This window comes from Cherax quadricarinatus, chromosome 5 (genome assembly GCF_038502225.1).
Source record: "Cherax quadricarinatus isolate ZL_2023a chromosome 5, ASM3850222v1, whole genome shotgun sequence".
NCBI classification, from domain to species: domain Eukaryota; kingdom Metazoa; phylum Arthropoda; class Malacostraca; order Decapoda; family Parastacidae; genus Cherax; species Cherax quadricarinatus.
In genome coordinates, this window is record NC_091296.1 from 65722143 (window position 1) to 65737555 (window position 15413).

The window sequence follows — 15413 nt, forward strand, 5'->3', positions numbered from 1 at the left end:
AAATATATTTCCTCTGATGCCTGTTTTTATTCAGAAGTGTTTCCGCCCGGGTGAAGCCGGGTCCAGCCGGGCCGCCTTGCATACCACACAATATATTGTATCCAGAGGCAGTAGCGCCAGTGATGAGGCGAAACCTATCAGTAAACATTTCCTCCTAAAATGAATGGCTTTCAATTAAAATAAATGACAGTAATGGAAGAAGTGTCGAAGCTTTGGTCGAAATGCCTAAAATGGCAGCTAGTAACTTCATGGCGGAGGATTATTGACGTAAAGTGATTTATACGATATTTCTGGGCAGGTAAGGGTAGGTGATGTATGTTCCCAGTGAGAGGATCGTGCGTTCATATATCTCTCGTTCTCTTACTTCCCGGTCCCTTGTGACCCAAGAGTGTGTACTCACCTGTTTGTGACTACACTGGTCGAGTCTCAGCTCCTGGCCCTGCATCTTAATTGTCCGCTTGCCTTTATGTCTCGTGGGTTTTGTTATAAATATTTTTAAAACAATGTATCAACCCTACTTCCACCACCACCACCACCACCACTACTACTACTACTACTACTACTACTACTACTACTACTACTACTACTACTACTACTACTACTACTACTACTACTACTACTACTACTACTACTACTACTACTACTTGTACTTCTACTACTACTACTACTACTTCTACTACTTCTGCTACTACTACTACTACTACTACTGAGATTCTACTACTACTGCTACTACTACTACTGTGTGTGTGTGTGTGTGTGTGTGTGTGTGTGTGTGTGTGTGTGTGTAAACATTTACAGTTAGCATGGAAGAACAAGAAACAACGCACACACCTCCCCACACATCTCACCATCAACATCCCTCACCATCAACACCTCTCACCATAAACACCCCTCACCATCAACACCCATCACCATAAACACCCCTCACCATCAACACCGCTCACCATCACCGCTCACCATCAACACCCTCTCACCATCAACACCGCTCACCATCACCGCTCACCATCAACACCCCCTCACTATCAACACACCTCAGCAGCATCCTCAATAAGAGCAACCAAAAACTGCAGTTAACAACTGGGTGGACCTTGGACCAGTGTGGCGTCCGTCTCTCCCTGGGCTGAGTAAGACGTCTATTTTAAGCAACGTTGCCTTTGATTGCTTGCATTGACACAACCCACTTTTTCCCGAGGTATTTCATTTCCAGATTTAATATATATATATATATATATATATATATATATATATATATATATATATATATATATATATATATATATATATATATATATATATATATATATATATATTGTCCTGGGAGGGAGTGAGTGCCCTACTCCGCCTCATCACACATCTTCCACTCCTCCATTTCCTCCACTGCCCACCACAAGGAGGGGAGACCCCTCTCCTCCCACCCACCACCACCATGAACTACATGCAGTATGTGCCATGCACCATTTTCCCTTAAGCCTGGGCTTACCACACAGGTTGAGGTATGGCAGATGATGAAGCCAGCCAGCCACAAAGCCAGGGAAACAGTGCACCAAACAATGAAAGAAGAGGCACATGTCAGGTGTGCGGAGAGTTTCGAGCATGCAACAGGGATGGTCGCATTCGTGCACACAATGGGTGTGCGGGATCACATATGCCCCCAGCAGAGAGCAGCCCACAGCCTCCACAGGCAGATGACAATTCCAATGGCAACCTCCTCACTTGCGATAGCCTTCTGTTGGCATTCAAATCCACTGCTATCAGTACCCTATCCCACATCCCTAAAGCGGCTCGCCCATATGCAGCAGGGAAATTCACAGACCTTCTTAAGCAGGTGAATGGAGGTTCCACCAACTTAGAAGCCCGTGGCACCATCCAAGCATGGCGCAACCTACTCCTGTTCGGCAATGTCTGTCTTGCAGTTCCTGAGAGACGAGGCAAACTGCTAACCAAGTCAGTTATCAAGGCAGTGCGCAACTACCCAAGAACGGATAATTGTGTCCCTCTGCCCCATCATCGCAGGAATCCCAAAGGTAGACCCAAGAAAAGTCCCACTGAAAACGAGAAAATTTGCGCACAGGTTAGCAAAAAAAATCGAAGAAGGTAACACAGTGGTAGCAATCCGAATAATTACAAGTGACGACACTGTAGCCCCCAAAGATGAGACCACAGCCCAAGCACTAAGAGACAAGCATCCAACCAGGGACACTATAGCCATCAACAACAACCCTGAGGAAGACCCCATCACTGAACAATTAATTTTTGCCAGAATCGGAAGTCTATAAGGCGATTGTGTCATTTCCTGCAGGATCTGCAGGAGGTTACACTGGAACTCGACCTCAGCACCTCAAAGAGATGGTAAATCCAGTACTCGGTGCATCTGCATCAATTCTTCTCAACAACTGCCTGGCTGGGCGAATCCCAGAAGAAATTAAACCTTTCTTTTTTGGAGCCTCACTGTGTGCGTTGAAGAAGAAGGATGGGGGAATCAGACCCATTGCGGTTGGAAACACTCTTCGCCGTTTCGTTGCCAAAGCAGCAGTAAGAAACATTCCCCAAGAAGCTGCCAGTTTACTCAAGCCACACCAACTGGGCTTTGGGGTCTCTCAAGGCAGTGAAGCTGCAGCTCATGCGGCAAGGGCCTACATCAGGGGCCTACCAGAAGACAAGGCCGTAGTCAAACTTGATTTTAGAAATGCCTTTAATACGGTGAAGAGAGGTGCTGTCTTGTCAGCTGTTCGGGATCGCTTCTCCAGTCTTTTTCCCTTCATTTCAGCCGGCTACAGCAAACCCTCAATTCTTTTGTTTGGAGAACATGAAATTCTCTCATCAGAAGGTCTTCAGCAGGGTGACCCACTAGCTCCACTTCTCTTCTGCTTGGCAGTAAGAGAACTAACTTCCAGCCTACGCAGCGAGCTCAACATCTAGTACCTGGATAATGGTACTCTGGCAGGTACTGAAGAGTCCCTGGTAGGGGACCTACAACTGGTGAAAACACAGGGAGAAGACTTGGGACTCATCCTCAATCCCTCCAAGTGTGAAATCATCACAGCGAACCAGGAAATAATCAATGCTGTGCGAAGAATCCTCCCAGAAGTCTCTACTACCACTCCTTCCAACAGTACCCTCTTGGGAGCACCGCTGGGTCACCAGGCCATCGACACAGTCCTCAAGGACAAATTGAACGACCTGATGAGAATGGAGGAGAGAATAAGCAATCTTGATGCCCATGATGCTCTGTATCTCCTCACAAGGTGTCTTACTATTCCAAGACTCACTTCCTGAGATGTGCACCCTCTTTTGACAACCCAACACTCGACGAATATGACGCACACCTGAGGTCAACCCTTAAGGGGTCGCATCGCTGTAAAACAAAACGTCTCGGTTTTTTTCTGATTTTCCCAATGTTGTGTTTACACTTAAAACTATCATTAAACCTCAAGCATTTAACACCGTCCTTCAAGCTGTGACATTTAATCCCGATATTTACACTAACTTATTCACCTTCATCCTTCACTGGGTTTAAATCACTCTATCTAATGCCACGTTTTAACCTCAAGAATTAAACTCCTCCTCTTACTCTACGATATTTAACCCTTTTACAAAGTTCGGACCATCGTGTTTACCCCCAATATTAAAACCTCAGACATTTACACAAGTAACCAGCACATGGGAGGCAGTAGCTTACGACGACGCTTCGGTCAGACTTGGTAAATGGTAGGTAAGTGAGACACATTTGTAAAAGTTAGGTATCTTTATTCCAAAACGTTTCGCCTACACACTAGGCTTCTTCAGTCGGGTATAGAAAAGTTGGCAGAAACAATAGAGATGCGATGCAATCAGTCCATCATCCTTGAAAACGTAGTTTTGAGGTGGTCAGTCCCTCAGAGACTGACCACCTTAATGGTATACCAACCTGTCGGTACTGTATACCATTTTAATATTCATTTGTAAATGGTCCAAGTTGGACCGAAACGTCGTCGTAAGCTCCTCTCTCTCTCCTAATGCGCGGGTTATTTGTGTACTGTTCCACTCACGGTATTGTGCCTTTTTGTTCTCAGACATTTAACTCCATCATTCACGCAATTATTCTTAACCTCGTTATTGAAACCAAGCCATTTAACTATGATATTAAACTCCCTTTAACGAAATTTACCTTTTTAACTCCGCCTTTTTAACTCTGCTATGTAAACTTAACTATTAAAACCCTTGTATTGTTGACATTAAAAGTGACCTTTTTCTTTTGTATATTTAAACTCCCATTTAAAGTTTCTTGATGACTTGTGTTCATGTATATTTCGGCTGTTGCTGTGGTGTTATCTTGTGTTATGTGGTGTTACCGTGTGTTATATGGTGTTATCGTAAATGTGGTGTTATTCTGAATGTGGTGTTGTCGTGTTGTGTATGTTATCGTGTGTTATGTGGTATTTTTGTGTATGTGGTAGTGTATGTTTATTAATGGTTGCTAGTGACAGAGAGAGAGAGAGAGAGAGAGAGAGAGAGAGAGAGAGAGAGAGAGAGAGAGAGAGAGAAGGAAAGGATAGTCTCAACTGGGTTCAATGCACTTGCTAACGACATAAATCAAATTTCCACCAACGGCTGAACATTAATTGCAAAGGCATTGTTCTGCGTGTTTAATTGCTAATATAATGGCTAGTAAACGGCCACGATAATTTACGGTAACTTCCCCTGTATCTCATATTCTCTCTTCAGTTCGTTTTTTTTTTTTCGTTCTCCGGGTGGCATGAAAAACAACCTGGAGAACAGAAGAGGGCTTGTTGAGACGAAAGACAGGAAAAGACAGCATTAAGGGCAGTAAATAATTTATTCATGACTCTCCTCATTACTTGTTCTAAATAGCCTGAGACCTGAAAGCAGCAAGCTTGCGTATGAAGCTTAGCACAGAGATATATACAAACTGTTGAGGGATTACACTGAAGCTTTTATAGATTCCTTCTCACATAGGCCTCCAGGAGCGTGGCAAAGTTGATGAATTGGCTAAATTCGTATTAAATGTAGATAATGTTGAGTATAATTGTGATTTTTCAAACAGAAGTTTTCGAAACATTGTCAGAAACTAGCAAACAAAGTTGAAGAAAGTAGAAGAGTACAGATAGGAACTAGCAGGTCCATTATCCCTCATAATGAGACATGTTAAGTTAAACATAAGCATAGAGAAAGTAACCAGGTCAGTAGACTGCAAGATGTTGTTCCTGCTAGATTAAGGCTAGGCTATACGTATTTCTGACAGTAAGGTTGATGCTAGTGACATCAAGTGTCACTAACATCAACTTCAAGTGTCACTAACATCAACTTCAAGTGTCCAAACATGCAACCTTTCAGAAACACCTCCGTGGAAAACTCTTCTTTTGTTAATGATAAAATATCTGAAATCATGAGGTAGTTTCCACATTTTTTCATCCACCAAATAATTGAACGTTTTTTTTATAACCTAGTTATGACTGATTTTTTAGTGGTAATAAGAAATAATTTTTGTTTTGAGATTGAATTCCATACAGTATTTTGTACATTAACTACTGTATGTGAAGTATTCGTAAAATATAAAATGACTAATACAGATATTTCTTTTTTTTTGTGATATAATAATGCTTAGTGGGGTGTGACAAACTCCCATTGTGACATCTGTAATTATGATTTTTGCGCAGCCTCTTACAGATTGATAATAAATTAGCCGCTCAGGCAACACAACTAGAACTGAAATGGTTTGGCCATATAGAAAGTACAGAGAAACAAAGGTTGATGGAGAGACTATAAATGTAGGGCAGATGGGAAACTTGTAAGAGATTATTGTTGTTGTTATTATTATTATTATTATTATTATTATTATTATTATTATTATTATTATTATTATTATTGTTGTTGTTGTCGTTGTTGTTGTTGTCGTTGTTGTTGTTGTTTTTGTTGTTGTTGTTGTTGTTGTTGTTGTTGTTGTTGTTGTTGTTGTTGTTGTTGTTGTTGTTGTTGTTGTTGTTGTTGTTGTTGTTGTAATTAATACTATATGAAATACTAACCTAGTTAAGAAATAAACCACACATTGGAGAGGAACCTGTAAAGGACCTTCCGATCCGTTTCACCATTATCCGGCTCATCATTGTCGAGTTGTGACTTGATAATGGTTCGAAATAGACCGAAACGTTGTCTGAAGCTTCGTTTCCAAAGTGTGATGTACATATGTTTCCAGCCATAGCATTTTGACTTTTGTTCGTCCTACCAACCTCATGTGTGTCATTCAGTGCAAGGTAAGAGTGAGGCTCGACCCTCCGTTCACTAAGATCCAGGCAGACTTGTTAGAGCATTACTAAAAAAGCGTTGAAAGGAGGATGGTCTTGGCTATCCAGCAGGTGCATTCCAGAACGGTGGAACGAAGTGAGAAGCGAATAGATCTTCTTCAATCGATTCTCTGTTGAAAAATGAATATAATCATTCAAAGACCAAGGCAAACTGGTTCGCTTTACTCGAGTTGTAGAATTGGGTAATTCACTAGGTACTTATTCTCTGGAAGTCGAGTGAGATGATGCGGTTTACTCATGTATGCAAATATATTTATGTACTTTTGGTTAGCTTTACCTATTATTTATTCTTACTTAATGCCGATTTCCAGTTACTGACACATGAAACATACTGGTACTGATACTCATGCGAAAGAAATCACAGTAAAGTACTCGCGTAGATTACGTAAAATGAAGTCATGTAGCTTCTGATCGATCCTCCACTACATTAAGAGTTCAACGTTACACGTAAATATAATAATTAATAATAAACGTTTCACACACAGACTCTTCAAGAAGCTCTTAGCGTGGGCTTCACCTGCGCCGTGAACTCCGGTTTCAACTTCCTGCCTCAGCATGGTAGTCAAGTGTTCGCCCTCATGGAAGCTGGAGATGCAGCAGGGGCCATCGAGGCGCAGGGGATCATCTCAACATGTTTTGATACCATGTTGAATGCCAGTGAGTCACGAATCTCTCTTGCCTCCTCTGACAGTGTAAATGTCGAGTCTACATCCTAAACAAGCTATCTGCCCGTGTAATTATTTGCTGTTGTTGTTTACCTGAAGTTAAAGGAAGTTAATAGAGCACTGCTATTCTTGTTCAGTTGCGTGTTGTTTGTTCTAAGAGTTATTTAAAGGTTCAAGTGATTGTAACAGATCCCTTGTGGCTCACTCTAACTTCCTTTGGAACCTTTATAGGACACTCTAGCTCCTCTTGGAACCCTTGTAGCTCACCCTAGCTCCACTTGGAACCCTTGTAGCTCACCCTATCTCCTCTTGTAGCTCACCCTAGCTCCTCTTGGAACCCTTGTAGCTCACCCTAGCTCCTCTTGGAACCCTTGTAGATCATCCTAACTCCTCTTGGAACCCTTGTAGCTCATCCTAACTCCTCTTGGAACCCTTGTAGCTCACCCTAGCTCCACTTGGAACCCTTGTAGCTCACCCTAGCTCCTCTTGGAACCCTTGTAGATCATCCTAACTCCTCTTGGAACCCTTGTAGCTCATCCTAACTCCTCTTGGAACCCTTGTAGCTCACCCTAGCTCCTCTTGGAACCCTTATACCACACACTTCCTCCTCTTGGATCCTTCGTGCCACAGACTACCTCCATTGATCCCTTTCTTGCAGTCAATCACATTGCAAAGTAAATTATTTTTGAAGACTTCCACCCTCGCTGTTTCCCCTTATTACAATTGTGGCTTTTTATTTTTCCCTGTTTATATTTCCCAGAGATGTAAATCGTATTTATTTATTTTGTGTAATGATTTCGTCTCCCATTTTCCCATTACCAATTAACGAAGGCCCCTTCAGTGATTTTTTTTTTATCATTGTAATCCATTTTTTTAACTATAGAGGCAATTTTGCTGTATATATTTAGTATATTTTGCTTATATTTTTAGTTTTATATGTGCTTGCTTTGTTTAGGCGCCGACACCACACTACAATTATATATATAGTTTTAACATATATAGTGAGCTGGTTTTTCTAGTATTTCACGATACATCACAATATTATTTTGATTTTTCCCCTTTGTACTATGCAAGAGATTTTTTCGCAGCGTTTGTGTGATCTTCCCCTGACACTCTTGTGTCTGTCTCTCTGTCACTACGCGATATGCCATTGATGTCACCTACGTCTGTATACGTTGTGTCATGTACCTGTAGAAATAAAGATTATTATCATTATTATTGTTATTATTATTATTATTATTATTATTATTATTATTATTATTATTATTATTATTATTATTATTATTGTTGTTATTACTATTTATTATTATTATTATTATTATTATTATTAATAGAAAGGAGGGGTGTTAATGTTGTAGTTTTATAACTTTAGTGTAAGCATACCTCTGGCAAGACAGTGATGGAACGAATGATGGTGATTTTTTTCCCTTTTCAAGCCACCCTGCCTTGGTGGGAAACGGCCGATGTGCTAATAAAAAATAATATTATTATACATTCTTTACTTCATCATTCAGTGTATACTCTGTATGTCGACTGTTTTTTCTTCTTCCATTTATTTTATGGATATTTACCTACTTCAATTCCATCATCCTTCTAGTTGTAGGTTTGTACAATTTATTCGTTGTCTTGTCGGAATTTACTAATAATTTTTATTATCTGTATTTTTTTTTTGTGGGAGACGTCATTCCCAAGAACTAATCTTTTGAGATTCTGTCGTCTTTAATCTTATATCAACATTATCAAGCATAGAATTGATAGTTGTTAACCCCAACTGGTCGTATTTACAGTATTTCGTATCGCTGGATACATTATTAATTTCACTGAACCTTTCTCTTTTTCTAGTTTCCCTGATTAGTCTTTCACAGGACACTATCGACACTCTAATTAAAGATAGTCTTTCTTTCTCGTAGAGTTTCTGTGCCTGCGTCATAGTGGCTTGGTAAAGTTAGTCTACAGGACTGACCTGAACGGAAGTGCATCTATACAGCAGTGAGCAGGAGTCTCGCTCTCTGTATTTTATCCATTTCCAATTAATTTTTTGTTATAGTTTTTTACAACCTTCCTTCTCCTGGCTCTGTTACCTAACACACAAGGTACCTGCGTGTTTAGTGCCTGGTATTTTATGCGGCTTTATACTACTCTTGAAGCTTTGTATGGAGTGTGCCACGTTCTTATCCAGAGAGAGTCGCATTCATATCTTCCTTGAACCTTTATTGAACTCTTTATTGAGTTGTCATGTTTATTTACTGTATTCTCTTTTCATGGCTCGTTCTCCGGAGTTACTTGACTTGCTATGTTGCAGACTGCTGGACATTCTGAATATACATGATCTGGTATGGGTTCATGTTAGTGCCATGTACTCTGTGTCGTGTGCAGAGCCCAGAGAATCGTTTCTAGAGTCTGTGAAGGTAATTCTGAGATTCACTGACTTTGCATATACCGCTGATATTCTGTGGGTTGCTCACACCTCTGGCCAGATAACATGTATGTGATGCTCACACTCAGATATTTCCAATCTACAGTCAGTGTTTTCATTTCACTGTTATTCTCTTCCACTTTTGCACTCTCCCTTTCTTGTTTTCCTTATCTCCTTCCTCCCTTCTTTCATTCTGTTCTACAGTCATTTACCCCCTATGTTTGTTTCCGCCTCTTCTGTCATTTTGTCCACCTCCTTATCTCTCGTACATGATCATCCCTCTCCCATTTTTTCCCAGATCCCTTACCCTCCCATTCGTTTACCCCTTCCATTTCCTTAACCTTCTGGTCCCCCTACCCCCTACACTGTCCCTAACTCTCTCCAGCCTTTACTATCCCCTCACCCTTTTTCTTCCCTAACCCCGCTTCCCTTACCGCTTCCGCTTCCCTTCGTGCGCCTCTAAGCCGCACAGGATCTGAGAGAGAGTCAGGCTTGTGTATTCAGCTGAGGCGACGAAGATAAAGGGTCAGTAAGGAGCAGGAAAACTGAGACCTTTAGGGAGGCTGCGAGGCGAGCTGCAGTTTCTCTCTTTTATAGATGCTATTTTACTTTCAATCTTTTTTCTCTTTGATATTTTTTTGACGAAAGAGGAAGGGAAAAGTGAGATAGTGTGATTTTTCAGTCGTAAGTGGGAGAGGAGAGGTGGAGGTGTTGACAGGAGCACTGGAGGTGTACTTTTGACAGGGTGAGGTGAGGACCAAGGATGGTGGATCGTCGGATGGGCTGTGGATGAGGGGCTAGAGATTTGGCAGGGGTTTCGAAATTCATTATTTAAAATGGGATGTTTGTAAGAAAAGATAGTTTTAGTGGGACTGTTTTGGAGAGTTTGTTGCAATAACCAAAAATATTTAAAGTCTTTAAAAGAATGGAGATAATGGGTCATTTTACTGAGTAATGGTTCCACGGTGAAACACAATACTCGAGGTGTGCGCACATCATTGCGTTAACTCACAAGCGTTCGAAAGCCAGCAAATGCACACTTGTTTTATTCCGAGGAAATACGCCACAATATGGAATACTAAAGAGTACACGTAAATGCTTAGGCATATTTTTAATATAAGCAAGACATTATTTAAATGATTTTTAAAGCTATTTCCTGTCTGCGTCGTTAAAGTATAAACAAGAGGGAAGGGTGATGCAGGGCAGAAATTAACAACGGGAGTATTTGTTTGACATTGTATTAACTGTGTTTACTGATAGCTAGGTAGGGGTATATTGCCTCAGTTATTCCCTCTGTGTTCACACTGTGTGCATTGTTAGTTATGCTGGGTGGGATAACTCCCTTAATTCCTTCTATATGGTGTTACCGTATATACTGTTAGTTATGCTGGGTCGAATACCTCCCTTAATTCCTTATATGTGGTGTTACTGTGTACACTGTTAGGTATGCTGGAGTGGGATACCTCCCTTAATCCCTCCTATGTGGTGTTACTGTGTACACTGTTGGGTATGCTGGAGTGGGATACCTCCCTTAATCCCTCCTATGTGGTGTTACTGTACACTGTTAGGTATACAATTCTTTTAAGGTGCTCGCACCGTGTATACTGTTAAGTATACTGGGGTGGGATATCTCTTCTAATTTATCTAATATAGTGGTACTGCGTGTACTGTTAAGCATACTGGGAAGGGATGCTTCTCTTGATTCCTTTGATGTGGTCGTTATCTCTGTACTGTTAGGTATACTGGGTGGGATACCTCGTTTAATTCCTCTGATGTGGTCATACTATGTGTTCTGTTGGGTAACCTGGGGTGGGATACCTCCCTTCATCCCTGTAACGTGGTCGCATTGTGTGTACTGTCAGGTAAACTGTGGTGGGTTACCTAACTTACTTCATTCCTCTAATATCTTCGTACCCAGGTCAGCTGACATTCTTATTATCGACTTAACTTAGTGGCTTTACTGCTGAGTACCGACTAATATGGATTATACGAAAAACTTTTAATTACCACAATGTTTTGCTCAAGGTGTGTTTGTGTGTGTGTGTGAGAGAGAGAGAGAGAGAGAGAGAGAGAGAGAGAGAGAGAGAGAGAGAGAGAGAGAGAGAGAGAGAGAGAGAGAGAGAGAGAGAGAGAGAGAGAGAGAGAGAAAATACCAACAGGCTCTTATATTACAACCGATAAGTATTTCTCAAAATACTTATCATATAATGCCCAGTTGTAACTCTTATGGCGAGAAGGTACACAACGTAATTAATTTTCTGGGGAATGCTTATATTTCTCTTTATAATGATATAACATTTAGCCTGATCGTTTGCTACCTGTTGCTGTCCTCCCTTCCATCTACCTCTCTCTCCCCTTCGTTCTCTCTCCCTCACATCTATCTTCCCATCTTCCTCCTAAAACTTCTTTTCCTGACTTCCTTCCTTCCCACTCTCCTCTCTAACCCACTCTCTACCTTAATAATAATAATAATAATAATAATAATAATAATAATAATAATAATAATAATAATAATAATAATAATAATAATAATAATAATAATAATAATCTTTATTTCTACAAGCACATGATACTATTTATAAAGGCCTAGTTTCCTCCCTCCCACCTCCTCTCTATACCACCCTATTTTCCTTCCTCCTTTTTTCTGCCTCTCACTCGTTCCTCCTTCACTCCCTCCCTGCAAGAAACGTAATAGTCTGCCACCACAGACACAAGAACAATAAGCAAGATATATCTGCCGTCTGGCATTCTCTCGCTCCTGTTTATGACTCCGCGAAATCGCATTAAGGATACCTTCACGAATTAGGAACAGTCACAGTTTTCGGGATCCCACAGCCTCATTTTTTCGTGGGAAACTGAAGGCTGAGTCACCAGTGGCAATGTAGGCCAGACTGGATCAGAGGTTAACAGTTTTTCTTTATAGGTCAGGTGGGTCGAGAAGTTGTCAGGGCTATGTAATGTTAATTAGTGTTTGAGTTTTAGTGTATGAATGTTAGTTATGGCATATGTTTTTTTAACTGCGTGAATTTTAATTAAGGTATATGATTTTTGCTGTATGAATGCTGGTTTCGGTGTACGTTTTGGACCGCATTAATGATAAGTGAGGTGAATGGTTTTTACTGTATGAATGTGAATTAAGGTGAATGGTTTTGATTATATAAACGTAAAGAAAGGTATTTGTTTTAGGAATGTTGGTTCCCCATCATTCCTAACACCACAAGAACAAAAAAGCACAATACCGTGACCGGAATAATACACAAATAACCCGTAAATAGGAGAGAAAGAAGCTTACGACGACTTTTTGGTCCACTTGGACCATTTACAAAGTCACACCGAAACGTCGTCGTAAGCCTCTCTCTCCTGTGTGCGGGTTATCTGTGTATTGTACCATATGTTTCTGTATTTTTTGGTCAAGGTAAACTCTGGTATGAATTCATTCGCTCTCTCCTGATACCTGATTAAGTCTACCTGCAGTTTTCTATTATTATCTACAGTTTTCCTAATTAATTTAGCACCATGAACAAGCACGTACATGAGTTAATCCATATAAATAGGCCATATATGAGAAGCAATGCTTAACAATTCACAAACGGGAAAAATTATTTATAAACATTGCCTCTCGGTCCACAGCAGGAGTCGAATCTACACACTGGACATCAGAATACTGCTTGCCCAACACAAATCACTGAGAAACTCCACTGGTAACTCTCACCCATCTTGATTCTTCATCCCCCATAGCAAACGCTTCTTCCATTTTATTCAAATATTCTCTTATGAATGGCGAGACGTTCTCCTTCATTACGTTTTGCTTTATTAAACAGCTTCTAAAATCCAAGAGTACGCAGTCTTAATGCTTTTATTTATTCTGTTTCTATGTAATATTTTTTTCTGGCGGTGCTCAAGTACGTTCGTTTGGGACGACGAAAACAACAGCAACATTAACAACAGCAACATTAACAACAGCAACAAAACAATGAAAACAACAAGAACATAAACTAAAACAACAGCAACACCAAAAACAAAAACAACAAAATCAGCAACGACAAAAACATCGAAGACAACGAGAACAGCAAATAAACGTGAATTACATTAGAGGAATGAGCGATAATCTAGCTTTACTGGGCCATCAGAATTCCATGTATCCCACCTCCACACTGCCTCCCACCTCCACACTGCCTCCCACCTCCACACTGCCTCCCACCTCCACACTGCCTCCCACCTCCACACTGCCTCCCACCTCCACACTGCCTCCCACCTCCACACTGCCTCTCCACCTCCACACTCCACACTGCCTCCCACCTCCCACTGCCTCCCACCTCCACACTGCCGTCCACACCACGTACACTGCCTCCCACCACTACACTGCACTCCCACCACTACACTGCCTCTCACCTCCACACTGCCTCCCACCTCAACACTGCCTCCCACCACTACACTGCCTCCCACCATTACACTGCCTCCCACCATTACACTGCCTCCCACCACTACACTGCCTCCCACCACTACACTGCCTCCCACCACTACACTGCCTCCCACCACTACACCACCTCCACACTGCCTCCCACCACTACACTGCCTCCCACCTCTACACTGCCTCCCACCACTACACTGCCTCCCACCACTACACTGCCTCCCACCACTACACTGCCTCCCACCACTACACTGCCTCCCACCACTACACTGCCTCCCACCACTACACTGCCTCCCACCACTACACTGCCTCCCACCACTACACTGCCTCCCACCGCTACACTGCCTCCCACCACTACACTGCCTCCCACCACTACACTGCCTCCCACCACTACACTGCCTCCCACCACTACACTGCCTCCCACCACTACACTGCCTCCCACCACTACACTGCCTCCCACCACTACACTGCCTCCCACCACTACACTGCCTCCCACCACTACACTGCCTCCCACCACTACACTGCCTCCCACCACTACACTGCCTCCCACCACTACACTGCCTCCCACCACTACACTGCCTCCCACCACTACACTGCCTCCCACCACTACACTGCCTCCCACCACTACACTGCCTCCCACCACTACACTGCCTCCCACCACTACACTGCCTCCCACCTCCACACTGCCTCCCACCACTACACTGCCTCCCACCACTACACTGCCTCCCACCACTACACTGCCTCCCACCACTACACTGCCTCCCACCACTACACTGCCTCCCACCACTACACTGCCTCCCACCACTACACTGCCTCCCACCACTACACTGCCTCCCACCACTACACTGCCTCCCACCACTACACTGCCTCCCACCACTACACTGCCTCCCACCACTACACTGCCTCCCACCACTACACTGCCTCCCACCACTACACTGCCTCCCACCACTACACTGCCTCCCACCACTACACTGCCTCCCACCACTACACTGCCTCCCACCACTACACTGCCTCCCACCACTACACTGCCTACCACCACTACACTGCCTCCCACCACTACACTGCCTACCACCACTACACTGCCTCCCACCACTACACTGCCTCCCACCACTACACTGCCTCCCACCACTACACTGCCTCCCACCACTACACTGCCTCCCACCACTACACTGCCTCCCACCACTACACTGCCTCCCACCACTACACTGCCTCCCACCACTACACTGCCTCCCACCACTACACTGCCTCCCACCAATACACTGCCTCCCACCACTACACTGCCTCCCACCACTACACTGCCTCCCACCACTACACTGCCTCCTACCACTACACTGCCTCCCACCACTACACTGCCTCCCACCACTACACTGCCTCCCACCACTACACTGCCTCCTACCACTACACTGCCTCCCACCACTACACTGCCTCCCACCACTACACTGCCTCCCACCACTACACTGCCTCCCACCACTACACTGCCTCCCACCACTACACTGCCTCCCACCACTACACTGCCTCCCACCACTACACTGCCTCCCACCACTACACTGCCTCCCACCACTACACTGCCTCCCACCACTACACTGCCTCCCACCACTACACTGCCTCCCACCACTACA

General features: G+C 43.1%; 1 protein-coding gene across 2 annotated transcripts in view; it reads left to right on the forward strand.

Annotated features, from left to right (window-relative positions):
• LOC138855223 (N-acetylneuraminate lyase-like) overlaps window positions 1-15413 on the forward strand; it is a 93908-nt gene that overhangs the window by 72577 nt on the left and 5918 nt on the right. For both annotated transcript variants that reach the window (XM_070103432.1, XM_070103426.1), the window contains exon 8: window positions 6788-6959. In XM_070103432.1, the coding sequence (XP_069959533.1) occupies window positions 6788-6959 (172 nt within the window). The remainder of the gene's footprint in view (window positions 1-6787; window positions 6960-15413) is intronic.